The 16,500-nt window shown below is 39.0% G+C and overlaps 1 protein-coding gene across 7 annotated transcripts in view; it reads right to left on the bottom strand.

Moving 5' to 3' along the window:
- Nucleotides 1-309: 309 nt before the first annotated feature.
- Nucleotides 310-16,500, bottom strand: part of LOC132894607 (hippocalcin-like protein 1) — a 95,627-nt gene continuing 79,436 nt past the window's right edge. For 4 of the 7 annotated variants that reach the window (XM_060934678.1, XM_060934676.1, XM_060934675.1 and 1 more), the window contains exons 2-4: nt 11,340-11,851; nt 6,368-6,473; nt 310-4,041 (exon numbers count right to left, since the gene is read on the bottom strand). In XM_060934678.1, the coding sequence (XP_060790661.1) occupies nt 3,944-4,041; nt 6,368-6,473; nt 11,340-11,717 (582 nt within the window). In that variant the 5' untranslated portion in view covers nt 11,718-11,851 and the 3' untranslated portion in view covers nt 310-3,943. Of the gene's footprint in view, nt 4,042-6,367; nt 6,474-11,339; nt 11,890-16,500 lie in introns of all 7 variants that reach the window. The other 3 variants (XM_060934671.1, XM_060934674.1, XR_009655661.1) reach the window with 2 other exon arrangements.

The raw sequence follows: 16,500 nt of genomic DNA, 5'->3' as shown, positions 1-16,500 counted from the left end.
GGTCATATACAAAACATCAATATCAATATACAGCCATTTCAGTTACAATATTTATGTGTTCATGTAAAAATTGCCATAATACATGCACCACTAAGTGTCTGACACAAACATGATCAAATCATTGCTTTGTATAAAAGAACAATCACTCATACACTAATACATGCTGGTGAATATATCCATGAACAAAATATTAGAAACCTGTCAAGCAGAAGTCCATTAATGTGCACAAAAATGCTGCTAATATAAAAAAATTAAATTAATTTATAAAACAGTTAGAAATAGAAACACAGCAAATTGTATACCCTAAAATAAAAACCAGTTTAAATAAGACCATTCCACATTGCAAGCTGAATAATGTGAAAAAAATCTGATTCTATAAAAACATTTGCATTTTCAGCCAAAATTTTATGAACATGCACAAAGCACTCTCCAACTTAACATGTAAAATAATGAATTAAAAAAAAAGTTATACCTGAAAATTAAAACAAGATGTCTTGATATCATTCAGCATTTAGAACTTAATCATTCTATTGGATTTATTCTTAAACTCTCCCCTCATTCAAAGGGGGTAGATACTTCTGCAAGGCATTGTATGAAAGGAATCAATCTGAGATTTCACACACAGCATATGTCTCACTGACTGAAAATACTGCCAAAGTCACATTTGTACCTCCAGTATCAACTACATCACTGCCTTTAACCAGCTCTATACCTGCTTGTACAATTATACTGTACATATCCATGGCAATGATACATGTGTGTTTACTGTTCTGAGCTATGATACAAGAAATCCAGATGTCATTTTGGGTTACATTTCACCCCTCTTGGCAGAGACAACTTTCCGGAGGCCAGATTTCCAGGTTTTTGTCATGGAAGTGAGATTAGAGCAGCTATGAAAAGTTTTGGTAACCCAGCACACTATGCAACATTTAGATATAAGAATCACTGACACCTCAAATTAAGAGAACAAAAAATTTTTTTAACAGGAGAAACATATTTTATTACTGTTTATTCCATGACTTGATTGAATACTCGATTCTGATTGGTCAGTGACGGCATTCTGTGATTATGTCTTTTATTTCTGAATAGCAGCACGCTGCTATGAGTAACAGACGGTTGCTACAGAGGACTTTCACTGACATCACAGATTTTTGTTTATCATGTAGCATCCGCCATATTGCCAGGCAAACAAAGAACCATAGCCATGACAGGTAATGAAGAAAATTGAGATGACTGCAGTCAGTACAATCTCTCTGAAATTATATATATCAGCAGATCATGTTACATCCAAAAGCTGAAACATGCAGGCATCACTGATCCATATAATTTACCCACAAATGTATTTATTTATTATTTATTCCACACACTGCTCTCTCTCTCTCGCTCTCTCTGTGTGCGTGCACAAAAGTAAAGACGACTTCTTCTTAATTTACCCACAAATGTATTTATTCCACTTGAAAAGTGTACAGCAAACCAGCTACCGAATTTGGGGCACTATGACACCCTGAACTATTTAGTATTTGGGACTTCTAAATACATTGGAGAGATGCTAAAGGCAAACAAAAGTACAGATGCCTACCAATATTTCAAGGCAGGTTTCGTGCATACCGGAATGTTATGGGAAATTCCTGAAGACAAAGAAAGACAAAGGTAAGCTCAAACATGGATTTCTAATAGTAATAAACAAGCCAGGGCCTAGATCTAGCATATTTGATGGTGTTTAGCCTCGTCTACATTATCAGTACATAACAAACATGCTGCTAGTCTAGTCAAGTATTAGGTCTAATAAAATATATCGAGTTCAAAGCCTACATCCAGATCTACATTTTAACGTTGCACAGAGCTCTCACAATAACCTGATATAAAATGTTCTACACACACACACACACACACACACACACACACACACACACACACAGGGATGTTTTATCATCCAGTCTTCCTGTTTAACTGCAGCTCGCTATTTTTCCTCATCTTACTGGGTTCGCCAGGAAGCGGTAAAAAAGTTAAACCAGGCCTATGTCCACATCTGTTATTACATCCAAAAGCACTACAGGTCTCTGGCATTGTTCTTTTACAAGTTTATCTGCAGATGTACTGAATTTGGCTTATAATTACTCACATACACTTGTGCCGGTCACTGGCAAACACAAAGCTTGCCTGGCAATATGGCTGCGTAAACAAATCCGCAGCTGCGATAACGTCATGTAAAAGTCCTCTATAGACATAGTTCGGATCATAGACTCTAGAGGACTAAGTCTAATCACATCAATCTGCAGAAAGAAGTCCAGTCAATTTTGCTGCTTTAATAATAAAGTTAACAATGCCTGCTCATTTGCGACACCCTGTGGCAAAAAAGGTTACTCCATCAGAAAACACCATCAACAGAAATGTTCAGTTTAACATGAATTATAATACTAAGTAATCTTAAGAAGGCTACAGATTTTATGTTGCTATGGGCACAGATCCAACTGTAGAATCTAACGGACTACTTTTTAGCAGAAGCATAAAAATAATAATTTTTAAATCAATAAAATAATTTAAAATCAATATTTCATGTCAAATAATTGATTTATTTAGTAAGTAGCCTAGTAATAAGTGGTATAATGTACAGTGAGCTGGTCATTATAGCTTATTTCGTTATAATGACCGGCTCGCTGTACATTATTCCTTACTTAGCTTCTCTTTGGCTAAGTATGTAATTGAGACCAAGTGAAAACAGAACAGAATACAGTAGAGTTAATGGACTTAATATTTGCTAGGTCATGTCAAGTTTAATAAGATTAGTTTTGCAGTTGGATTTGTGTTTGAGTGCTGGGTTCATCATGATATAACTAAGCTAGCTTGAGATTGCTTTTGTTTTAGCTTACATTATGTTATGAATTTATAAGCAACATTTTTAAACTGTTATTGTTACATGAAGCTTATACTTTGTGATTTTTATATTATCTTGTACGTCCTGGTTCCTGGTGGGTCATGTGGATTTAAAAAGTAACTCCTGGAATCTCTAATCTGATTTATTATAAGCCTATTATAATAGTTTTTAATCGGTGTTAGGAGATTTAAAAGTATCAGTAGCAGTAAAATGCTTGCTGAAGACAGACAGGTGTTGGTTTATGATCACTTCTGTCTCATTGTACATTTATGTTTCATCTACATCCCAATGTTTTGCCCGAGTTTCTAGTAGCTATGGTAAATCAGCATGCATGGATATTTGCATTTATATTACCTGTCTGTAGCAAAGCAAATTTTTGTTTGATATTTGCCAGGGTAGATTTGCACCTCTTTATAGTCTTGCATTGGTTTGTGACTGATTCTGACCCGTGATGATTTAATGGGGACATTGACGTATGAAAGTAGTTTGCAACAGCGGCTAATACGACATCTAGTTTTCATACTTATGTTCCTGGGAGTCTGTCTGAGATCCGAACTCACCTCAGCCATCAACAGAAAATCATTTTATGCAATAACTCTTTGTAAATCACCCATAAAATACCCATCAGCTCAGTGTGCAGTTTAGTAGATTACACACACAAATTAGCTTCTTTATTAAAAATGTTAGCAAACCAGGCCTTTACTTTCAGGGCTGATTATTCACTGCTCATCAAAATGAACATAATCCTAAACAGTACTACTTTTCGCTAACCATTTCCCATTATGACCTTCTGTTATAATACACACATACACAATATATAAACAACACTATATTCCCAGTCCATAACCAGTGGTAGTTTTTAGTCAAAGTGACTGGTAGTAGGACTGATATAAGTGCTCACTGGCTTCCACTTAGCATTCACATTTCAAAATTGGTCCCTAATGCCACAGACAAATAAGTAAATGTGATGATAACTACAACAATCACATTCTTACGCTTACACAAACACTCACCATGTTCACTCTGGATTCGAGTGAACACTATTAGAGTGCACTGTGGTTGCTCCGCTCAGAACTGACTGGCGCTGCTCGGGTCACACTGAAGGAGGCGGACAATTGAGGGGTCGCTCCTGGCACCTTTAATAAACTCCTCCAGAGAAATCTTTCCTGTAATAGCACAGGAGGACATGAGCGTTAATGATAGGGAAGTGCTACTAAATAGTCACTCAGCAATAATGGCCCTGTACAAAGCTACAATATGCAAACAAGACATAATTAATCACTGTTATATTATCTGAGTTTATAGCCTGGTTGCTCTCAGATGCACCAGATTAGTGACTATGTCTGGAGGTTTTTTGATGCATTCAAATAATCCCATCAAATTTGGCCAAAATAATACACCCCAGTCTTTAAAGGAGAGCTGAAGGCAATTTTTTTATTATCAAAGTTCTATTTATCTCATTTTATTAAATATCAGAATGCATTTTTGATAGCTATTTTGTCACTGCTATAGCAAGTTACGAGTGTTTGAAATATGCTGTAATATATCAGTCCATATGTCAAAGCAATGGGTGTAAACGAGATTCGTTGAGACCTGTGCGAGACATCGTAGGACGGAAGTAAAACGTACAGTGGAAATCAAAGTGACTAACATCTGCCGATGTTGTCAAAAGACGCGCGCGCCCTCTTTCGAATGCTGACGTAATCAAGCCAGAAGTTTTGTTTGTTTTGATAGCAATCAGGAAAGTTTGAAAAAAGTAGGCCGTAATCCTCATTTAAACTCGTTTTTGTGCAATATTTCACTGGGAAAACAGTTTTCAAAATGGCGGCACTGACACCTGGCTGACACTTCACGTTTCGAAGTCTCGCGCAAGTCTCGTGAAGACTGCGCGGATAAGCGACGCCTGCCGTGGACCAAACGAACTAAATTCAACATGACTAAAAACCGCATAGGCCGATAAGTATAATATTTAATTGCAATTAGTTGCCAATACGAGTCACGATATAAGGTTACTAAAACTGAAAATGTAATTGAATAACACGTTAATTAAGAAATTAAGCAAGTTTAAAAATGACTTCAGCTCTCCTTTAACCATGAACATTATGCCTTAGTTATGTAAGGCATAAATCACAATGAGGTGTGCTGTTATAGGAAAAGAATCAATGGTAATGGTGCATTACAAAAAAACCCAAAACATCCATCCATTATCCGCTTATCCTGTGCAGGGTCGCAGGCAAGCTGGAGCCTATCCCACCTGACGATGGGCGAGAGGCGGGGTACACCCTGGACAAGTCGCCAGATCATCACAGGGCTGACACATACAGTACGTTTACATGCACATCCAAATCGAGCTGCTGTCGGTAATCGAGCAAAGGGTCCCAGCAGGGGTGCCAGAGAAATCCAATCCTACATGCACACAAGGAAATCGAGCTATTGTGTGAGGTACATTGTGCACCCGAGCCGCAGGTGGCGCTACACGCCCCATCGTGTTGGTACACTTCCGGTTGTCGTCATGAAGAAGAGCTATTCAAGAGTGTAAACAAAGTTATCAGTTCCGTGTTCACAAGAAGAGTGTTTGTAGTTTGTATGTACGAACAGAAGTGTTCCTAATAAAGTGGGCGGCTAAGGTGAAGTGTCATGCCGACCAAGGCTGTTTTTTTTTTTTTTTTTTTCGACCAAGGCTGTTGTGTTTCCCGCTTGTGGTCTCGTCACTCGTCACCTCCGGAAGGGGCAGTGCTGAAGTAAGTAGCTGGACTACGTAGCTCGATAGGGTATACATGCACTAAGTAGCTCGGCAAAAATCGCATAATCTAGGTCGTGTAGCTCAATTACGAGAAATCAAGTTCGGTTCAATTTCAGCCTAGCTAAGGTGTTTCCATGCCATTTAGAACTTCGATTTCAGTCGAGCAACGGCAGAAATTCGATTTTCTCTATGTGCATGTAAACACACTGATAGACACAGACAACCATTCACATTCATGTTCACACCTGCGGTCAATTTAGAGCCACCAATTAGCCTAACCTGCATGTCTTTAAACTGTGGGGGAAACCGGAGCACCCGGAGGAAACCCACGCAGACACGGGGAGAACATGCAAACTCCACACAGAAAGGCCCTCATCGGCTGCTGGGCTCGAACCCAGAACCTTCTTGCTGAGGCAACAGCGCTAACCACTGCAGTACCATGCGCCCCCCCCCCCAAAAAAAAAGCTATCTGATTTGTTATTCTTGCAAACTTTTTTAAACCCTCAGCTTCAGCAACGTGAGATTCAATTTGAAATATTTATGAAAACAATTTGGACATACTGTATGTAGTTATGGCACTACAGGGCATTAAGCACTATACCACAGCAGGATGCTGAGCTAAATCTTCATTCAACCACTGACAAGCTAATGAACAGATTCTCTCTGAGGATTGGAGGTAAGATGGAGGGCAGTACAGTGGGAATAATAAAATTCAAGCTTATATGTGTTGAATTTTTTCCTATTTTTACCGTCTTTATTGGTGTCCATCTGTCTGAAAATCTTATCAGTTCTCTTCTCTGGTGTGGACTCGTCCTCTGGCATCTTCATTACAGATGAAACCATTTTATAGATTGCCTAAAGGAAAAAGTAAACATGTTACCTAATGTGTAAGCTAATAAAATAAATGAAGATATATGGGTTGCTGTTTACTATGATTTAGTACCTGTTTTTAAAACTGAGACGTTCTCAAATCGCTCAGAATTCTGTAACATTATGAACGGTTGTGAAAAATAAGAGCTAGAAAATCTTTACAGATGATATACTAACTAATTAGTGCAGGCGTTTTCAATGTATTCTCACTCATAATCTCTAGAAGTCAAAACAACTCATCATAGGATTCTTATATCTGTTACAATCATCCATGTCTTCTACCTTATTTACATCATTATATCTCATGAATATTTAACAGTTATTCCACAAAATCAAGTCATACATGAGCTGATAGGCGACGAGGCACGTAGCACCAAGCTGGCTATAAGCCATGTATGATGAGATTGAGTGGAATGGCTGTTTTATTCTACCCACGTTCACTGGATTTTGAGAAACAGAGCATTTTAATTTTTTTGCAAATTCGACAAATAAAAACTTTATACAAAACGTCCGACAAAATAATTTCCGCTTAGAATGTAAACAAACCGCAAAATGACAGGAGCAATTTGTGAAAAATGTGATAATAATAATTCTTGAAAAATTAAAAAGGTAAATTCTTGCCATCAAATACTTTTATTCCATATTTTATTGCTTTTTAAACAATATTTTGGATTTTCTTCTTCCTCTGCATCTTCTTCTTCTTCAGGGTTTTCTGGTGGTTGGCAAGCCAACTTAAAGTGCCATTCCACCATTGGATGTATTCTTTGGCATAAACTACAATATATTTTATGACAACATGACTAGACAGAGAAATCTTTTAGCTTCAACGTGATATATCAAACATAATTTTTTGACAACGACAAGTATATTAATTTTGCGACCAAAGTCACCTACCCTTTTAATTTCCGTGCGGTAGTGAAACGCGATGTCATCGGCAGGTTCCCCTTCTTGTGAACCACGTGTCGGTCTATTTTTAGACCAGGAAACCCTCAAAGTGAGAGAGTCATTTCTCCTCGTATATGGGGGCCAAAAAAATTGCTAAAAATTTTGAGTTAATCTTTCAGTTAGCTAGATTTATTGGTATTAGCTAGATTTATTGGTATTATTTTTATCGCGTTTTATCCGCCACTGCTGATAATATGTGCCACGTCACACGTCACGTGGTACACAAGAAGGGGAACCTGCCGATGACATCACACGCGGAAATTAAAAGGGTAGGTGACTTTGGTCGCAAAATTAATATACTTGTCGTTGTCAAAAAATTATGTTTGATATATCATTTTGAAGCTAAAAGATTTCTCTATCTAGTGATACCATTTATATATGTTGTCAAAATATATTGTATTTTATGCCAAAGAATACATCCAATGGTGGAATGGCACTTTAAAGGTGCATTACTGCCACCGACTGGGCTGGAGTGTGGAACAGGTGATATTGGGGGGGAAAAAACCTATATTCTTTTAGCTATTTCTGTTTCTTTTAAATACTTGATAACAATTTTTTGGGTTTTGTTTTCAAGCAGAGTTTTTATTTCATCCTCGGTTGGTTCAGCAACAAGCGCCGCCATTTTGTTTTTCTCTACTCACAGTATATGAGCTGATATCCTAGTAATAGAGTAGCCAATCAAAGCGCGCGATTGCTCATATCCAGTAGGCTAGAATAATTGGAAATATTTCAGACTGGTTCCTTAGTATTCATGACTCCTGTAAGCATCCTTTCAAATTTTCTTTCTACATGTTTATCATTTCTATGTTATTCATTTTCTGGCTCAGTAAAGCTTCTTACATGTGTCCCAGAGGAAAAGCAACATAAAACAGTGAATAAAATGTATAATATGCAGCGTACTATATGAATCCCCAGATACTGATTTTAGAAATTTTTGATGGCAGGAGCTCAGGGACATCTAGTATGAAGGATGTTAAAAAAAAAACAAACACCATACGAGCACTCAGTTTTTCAGAATATATGAATACAAAATAATGTGATGAATGTTAAATATTTTATTTTTATTGATATCACTGATTAATTTAAGACCTTTGTATTGTAATGTAATATACAGTCCTGTGCAACAAAAACTGCAAAGCAAAAATTAAGTTACATGTTTTCTATGTTTAAAATCTTTAATAAAGTACAGGAAATAGCATTAAAGTAAATGATATTTGGTGTGACAGCCCTTTGTTTTTAAAGCTAGACGGCCTTTCGATTTCATAAAATCAATGAAATTTAGTTCCCTCTGAAATGTGGTCATTGTGATATATGTTTATTTCTGTAATATCCCATAAAATATCAGGCCATTCTGTGGCTGGGAAGTTATTTAATTTGAGGGGATTCCCGAGCAAATACTGTGCATGAAATCGTTTGCTTCGTGCAGTCAAGCAGAGAGAGAAAATCCGCATGCGCATCTACAGGTTTACCTTTGAGCGTGCACTGACAATTACATCATTCTGTCGCTAAACGAACAGCTGATCACACCAAGGTGTTCGCTGACCGCCGATATTTATTAGTTTGGTCCTGCGTTTCCTTTCCTTCACATAACGTCTTTTCTACTCATTTTCCGTTACTGTAGTCCGTCTTTCACGTTTCATTCGCACACTCGCGTCTTCCGTGTTTCACGTTTGTATCCCACAATGCCTTGTGCAAACGGGGAAAGCCCACCACGTGATGCATGACGTAGTATCTCGAATTGGGTTATGGTGAAGCAGGAAAAAATAGCGGAGAATTTAAGGCCATGTGCCACTAAATTCATTAATTGTTATATTTAAAAAAAATAAAATAAAATTGGAAGTCTGTGATTCAAATTCAGTAGCTTTCGGTCCACTAAACAAAAATAATTAGGTGTTGGGGAAAATTCTTTTTATGACCTAATCTTGAAAAATCTGAAAGGCAGTCTACCTTTAAAAATGCATCAGTAGTTTCAGGCACACATTGTGCAGTTTTATAAGCAAATTAGCTGGTAATTTTTCCTCAGCATCTCTGCCAGAGTTCATCTGGAGACGTTGACTATCATACTTGCTTACTTATTGACCCAACAGTGAAGTCATAAAATAAACATCTATTTGGTGCCGAAGACTTTTGCCCAGTTCTGGACCATATGTGAGAACATTCAGACACAAATATTGATCAAAAGTATTTTTAAAATGTCGTCTTTCCTTTGACTTTATAGCTCAATGTCTTAAATTTGTGACTTCAGTATTATAAGGTTTTATCTGGAATTTTGGTCAAAAATTACTTAACCACATATAAACCTCATCAGTGGAGGATACTTTATTCATTATTTAATAAGATCAAGAGATTGCTTAATAAGAAACTGCCAAGTAGAAACTTATAAATCTAAACAGTATTTGATTTTACAGAATAATAAAGTTCTGTCTATGTCTGGCCCATATTCAAAATGGACTTTACACGTTTTAAATTCGCAGGCAATCATAACAGTGAAGTGTAAACTACGTGGAGCTGTAAATGTAAAATTTAGTGTTTTGGGGTTTTGCTAGTCGGAATGTCAAAACTTTGATTCGAAATCTCTTCACCCAGATGGAAACTTCTAATACTTGGGTCACAACTTGTGACACTACAACACACACATTAAGGATCAATGAAAGATTCACACAAATTTAAAGGAGAACTGAAATCATTTTTAAACTTGCTTTATTTCTTAATTTACATGTTATTCAATTACGTTTTCGGTTTTAGTAACCTTACTGTACATCTTGACTCGTGAAAAGTAAGATGTATAAGACAGTAGTGAGACCAGCTGTGATGTACGGATTGGAGACCGTACCCTTAACGAAGAGACAGGAGGCAAAGTCGGAGGTGGGGGAGTTGAGGATGTTAAGGTTTGCGATGGGAGTGACGAGGTTGGACAGGATAAGGAACGAGCACATCAGAGGGACAGCACATGTGGAGAGCTTGGGAATTAAGCTAAGAGAGATGAGACGGAGATGTTACGGGCACATCCTGAGAAGAGATGCAGAGCATGTTGGAAGGAGAATGTTGAGGATGGAGCTGCCAGGCAAATGAAAACGAGGAAGGCCAAAGAGGAGATACATGGATGTGGTGAGAGAGGACATGAAAGTGGCAGGTGTGGTAGAGAAGGATGCGGAAGACAGGGAGCAATGGAGACGAAAGATCCGCTGTGGCGACCCCTAATCGGGAGCAGCCGAAAGAAGAAGAAGACTGTACATCTTGACTCGTATTGGCAACTAATTGCAATTAAATATTATACTTATCGGCCTATTCGGTTTTTAGCCATGTTGAATCTAGTTTGTTTGGTACATGGCAGGCGTCGCTTATCCACGCGATCTTCACGAGACTTGTGCGAGACTTACTGTATGCGAGACTTCAAAATGTGAAGTGTCAGCCAGGTGTCAGTGCCGCCATTTTGAAAACTGTTTTCCAAACTAAATATTGCACAAAAGCAAGTTTAAATAATGATTACTGAGCCTAATTTTTTCAAACTTTCCTGATTGCTATCAAAACAAACAAAACTTCCGGCTTGATTACGTCAGCGTTCAAAAGAGGGCGCGCGCGTCTTTTGACAACGTTGGCAGATGTTGGTCACTTTGATTTCCGCTGTACGTTTTATTTCCGTCCTATGATGTCTCGCACAGGTCTCAACGAATCTCGTTTACGGCCATTGCTTTGACATATGGACTGATATATTACAGAGCAAATTTAAAACACCCATAACTTGCTATAGCAGCGACAAAATAGCTATCAAAAATGAATTCCTATATTTAATAAAATGAGATAAACAGACTTTTGATAATAAATTTGCCTTCAGTTCTCCTTTAAATGAATGTTATTTCTGTAGCATGTCAAACTTTACAAGAGAAAAAGCAGGTCCTCTCTCACCTGTACGATTTCCAGCATCTCCGCTCGGCTGATGTAGCCATTGCCATCCAGGTCGTACATACTAAAGGCCCACTTCAGCTTCTGCTCCAGTTTCCCACGTGACGTGACACTCAGTGCGATGATGAACTCTCTGAAGTCGATAGTCCCATCACCATTAATGTCGAATGTTCGGAAGACATGCTCGGCAAATTTGGAGGCGTCTCCGTATGGAAAAAAATTGGCATAGATTTTTTTGAACTCGTCCACAGTGAGGTGACCTGTAGGGCAGTCCTTTAGGAAGCCCTTATACCACTCCTGCAGCTCATGCTCACTGAACTCAGTGTTCTCACGCAGATCGTTGAGCACCTCCGGCCGCAGCTTGCTGTTCTGTTTCCCCATGACGCCCAAATAAATGAATGCCTCTCAGGCCTTTCTCTTCTCTCCTTTTTCTCTCTCCCTCTCTCTCCACAGTGCTCTACTGTGTTCAGGCTTCTCTTCTCCGTCTTCTTCCTCTTATCTCCTCACACCTCACACTGTCCAATGATCAGTGAGCAGAGAGACAGTAAGAGAGCTTATCATGTGGAATAAGAAGATAAAGTCTTAGTGGCTGGTACAAAAAGACAGCTCTTTCTTCCTACCAATGCCAGAATCTGCTATTCGTTTTCATTCATCGCTACATTTAACACTGCAGATGGATTACAATGCCAAATGAGTGCAATATTGCACAGAGCTTTGAGTTTGGAAATAACAGCAAAGGCTACAGCAAACAGTTTGTCAGAATGCATGAAAGCATAATGCGATGCTAATTAAATATTTTGTAAAAAAAAATTTAATATCCAATCTCCATAACTGATTAAAAAAACAACAACATGAAAATACTGAACACAAAGGAGAGAGAAACAAAGCCTTAATGTGCCCATTCAGGAACAAAGCAGGGTTTTTTTTTCTTGTCATGTAATTATGATTAGCATTATATAAGCAGGCGTGATGGAAATTTGGAAAGAGTTTACTCATAAAATCAGTACATAACACTTTAAATTTGTTAATGTAAATTCAAATATTTAAATAATTAATTAGCTAAAGTTTTAATAATAATAATAGTGTGTGTGTGTGTGTGTGTGTGTGTGTGTTGGGGGGGGGTATTTAAAAGCATCCAAGTTAATTTATTGTCAGAGTACTATAAGAGATTAGATTTAATTAATTACTTTTTCCTTAATTTGATTTAAGGCTTCCTGTTCCCTTGTGCTGAAATGCTGCATCTTACCTTTAAGTGTCAGCTGTCGTGAAAAACAATGTACTGTGGTAAGCATGAAAATAAGCTCTAAGAGGTGACTAGCTTTGTTTAAATAGGCTTGATGACTGCAGCCTTGTTCCAAATTGCTATCCCCACTGTGATGAAATTATATGCATCCCAAAGGCCTCGCTTTCATCGCTATCAAAAACATCCATTTCCTGTTTCATGTAACAACGAGGACTTGGCTGGATTTAATGGATGCACTGTATGTGCAAAGGTTTTTGGGTACACAGGGGTAGCTGGGTAACTAGAAAACAATGGTGAAAACACAGAGCGGGAATCAAAGTGCAAGAAACAATCTAAGTTCAAAACAGTGCAAAGCAGGTTAAAAAAAAAAGGCACATGGGTCATGAAAAAGGCCAAAGGTCAAAACAACCAGTCGATATTTTGTAAAGTATGCTGAAAATGTTAATATTTATAACAGGTGAAACAAATTCATAATCATGGCAATGATGATAGAGACACCTTCTGGCTTGTGTTAGTGTTGCACTGTTTGTATGTGATAAAATTTATTTAGCAGCACTGTATGTCATCATTCATTCATCTTCGGTAACTGTTTTATCCTGGTCAGGACTGTGCTGGAGTCTATCCCAGGAACACTAGGTGCCAGGTGGGAGAATTCACACCAGATGTCACGCCCACCAATCGCCATGGGCATTCATGTCATTCACAACTAGGGGCAAGTAAGTAAGCATAACAAATCCACCTACTAGGATGATTTTAGACAGTGTAAGGAAACTGTAGAAGCCTGATGAAACCCACATGAACACAGGGATAACATGTACCAACAGTCACCTGAGCTCAGGATTAAACAAGGGACCCTGGAAATGTGAGGTGGTAACACTACCCAGTGCATTGCCTGACTATGCAAAAAAAAAAAGTTTGCAAAAACCCTTCTTCTTCCCATTGCCAGCAAGGGCCATAGGGGCACCACTGACGACATTTTAACAGTTCATCATTGGTATGTCTAGGGCATTGAAACTTGGGAGAGCCCATCCCTCTCCAAGCTTGATCAATGGACAATTTAGAGTAACCAGTTAGCCTAACTGCATGTCTTTGGACTATGGGGGAAACCAGAGCACCTGGAGGAAACCCACACAGACACGGGGAGAACATGCAAACTCCACACAGAAAGGCCCCCATTGGCCACTGGGCTCAAATCCAGAACCTTCTTGCTGTAAGGCGACAGTGCTAACCACTACACAGCTGTACCAAGATTGCTTAATAAGAAACTGCCAAGTAAAAGCTTATAAATCTAAACAGAATTTGATTGTACAGAATAATAAAGTGGGGCGGCACGGTGGTGTAGTGGTTAGCGCTGTCGCCTCACAGCAAGAAGGTCTGGGTTCGAGCCCCGTGGCCGGCGAGGGCCTTTCTGTGCGGAGTTTGCATGTTCTCCCCGTGTCCGCGTGGGTTTCCTTCGGGTGCTCCGGTTTCCCCCACAGTCCAAAGACATGCAGGTTAGGTTAACTGGTGACTCTAAATTGAGCGTAGGTGTGAATGTGAGTGTGAATGGTTGTCTGTGTCTATGTGTCAGCCCTGTGATGACCTGGCGACTTGTCCAGGGTGTACCCCGCCTTTCGCCCGTAGTCAGCTGGGATAGGCTCCAGCTTGCCTGCGACCCTGTAGAAGGATAAAGCGGCTAGAGATAATGAGATGAGATGAGAATAATAAAGTTCTGTCTACAGTGGTGCTTAAAAGTTTGTGAACCCTTTAGAATTTTCTATATTTCTGCATAAATATGATCTAAAACATCATCAGATTTTCACACAAGTCCTAAAAGTAGATAAAGAGAACCCAGTTAAACAAATGAGACCAAAATATTATACTTGGTCATTTATTTATTTATTGAGGAAAATGATCCAATATTACATATCTGTGAGTGGCAAAAGTATGTGAACCTTTGCTTTCAGTATCTGGTGTGACCCCCTTGTGCAGCAATAACTGCAACTAAATGTTTCCTGTAACTGTTGATCAGTCCTGCACACCGGCTTGGAGGAATTTTAGCCCATTCCTCCATACAGAACAGCTTCAACTCTGGGATGTTGGTGGGTTTCCTCACATGAACTGCTCACTTCAGGTCCTTCCATGACATTTCGATTGGATTAAGGTCAGGACTTTGACTTGGCCATTCCAAAACATTAACTTTATTCTTCTTTAACCATTCTTTGGTAGAACGACTTGTGTGCTTAGGGTCGTTGTCTTGCTGCATGACCCACCTTCTCTTGAGATTCAGAGGCTGCCCACACGGCAACGGATTCAGGTGAATCTGATAAAATTGTTTATCGTTTCGGCCTGGCGTCCACATGGCACCGGCGTTTTGGGTGCCCCACAACGATATTTTTTGAGAACGGGTTCCAGAGTGGAAAAATCTGGCAACGGCGCTGTTGCGAAGTCGTCTGGATGAGTAGAACGGATTTGTTTACGATGACGTCACAACCACATGACTAGAACAAGCAGCACTCTCGCTGTTTTGTATGAACCACTGCATTGCATTCACTTTTGTATACAGCTTTTCTTTTAAATAAACAAGTAACTGAACCATTTCTTGAATTTCTTTTTTTTTTATTGGATAAGACTGCTTTTCAAAATGTTCACACACAATATAAAAAGTTATATAAATTATATAAAAATGCTTTTCAAAATGTTCACACACAATAAGAAAATTAAGTTATATAAAACTATGCACACTAATAAAACTAATTTGTACACACAGAAGGCACGATTTCCTCGCGTAGTCGCAGCCATCTTCTTCTTCTTGTTGTGTGTTTGTTCCTGAGAGTGCTTCACGCCAGGTAGAAGAAGGGGTTTATGCGCATGCGTCCTACTTCTTCTCTTGTTCTGGTGTCTCCGATGGGACTGTCTTACAGCGCACGTAGAGGTGTGGCATGTGTATTGCATCGTTTTCAGCAAGCGTTGCGTTGCCATATGTACCTGATATTTTACTGATCCGTTGCCCATGTGGACGCGATATTTTTTTTAATAAAATCTCGTTGCCGTTGTCGTGTGGATGTAGCCTCAGTTCATGGACAGATGTCCTGACATTTTCCTTTAGAATTCGCAGGTATAATTCAGAATTCATTGTTCCATCAATGATGGCAAGCCGTCCTGGCCCAGATGCAGCAAAACAGGCCCAAACCATGATACTACCACCACCATGTTTCACAGGTTTCACTACCACCACCTGTTTCACAGATGGGATAAGGTTCTTATGCTGGAATGCAGTGTTTTCCTTTCTCCAAACATAACACTTCTCATTTAAACCAAAAAGTTCTATTTTGGTCTCATCCGTCCACAAAACATTTTTCCAATAGCCTTCTGGCTTGTCCACGTGATCTTGAGCAAACTGCAGACGAGCAGCAATGTTCTTTTTGGAGAGCAGTGACTTTCTCCTTGCAACCCTGCCATGCACACTATATTGTTGTTCAGTGTTCTCCTGATGGTGGACTCATGAACATTAACATTAGCCAATGTGAGAGAGGCCTTCAGTTGCTTAGAAGTTACCCTGGGGTCCTTTGTGACCTCGCCGACTATTACACGCCTTGCTCTTGGAGTGATCCTTGTTGGTCGACCACTCCTGGGGAGGGTAACAATGGTCTTGAATTTCTCCCATTTGTACACAATCTGTCTGACTGTGGATTGGTGGAGTCCAAATTCTTTAGAGATGGTTTTGTGACCTTTTCCAGGCTGATGAGCATCAACAATGCTTTTTCTGAGATCCTCAGAAATCTCCTTTGTTCGTGCCATGATACACTTCCACAAACGTGTTGTGAAGATCAGATTTTGATAGATCTCTGTTCTTTAAATAAAACAGGGTGCCCACTCACACCTGATTGTCATCCCATTGATTAAAAACACCTGACTCTAATTTCACCTTCAAATTAACTG

Source organism: Neoarius graeffei, chromosome 11 (genome assembly GCF_027579695.1).
Source record: "Neoarius graeffei isolate fNeoGra1 chromosome 11, fNeoGra1.pri, whole genome shotgun sequence".
Classification (NCBI taxonomy): domain Eukaryota; kingdom Metazoa; phylum Chordata; class Actinopteri; order Siluriformes; family Ariidae; genus Neoarius; species Neoarius graeffei.
Note: the sequence above shows the minus strand (reverse complement) of the source record. Positions and strands in the feature narration are given on the sequence as shown.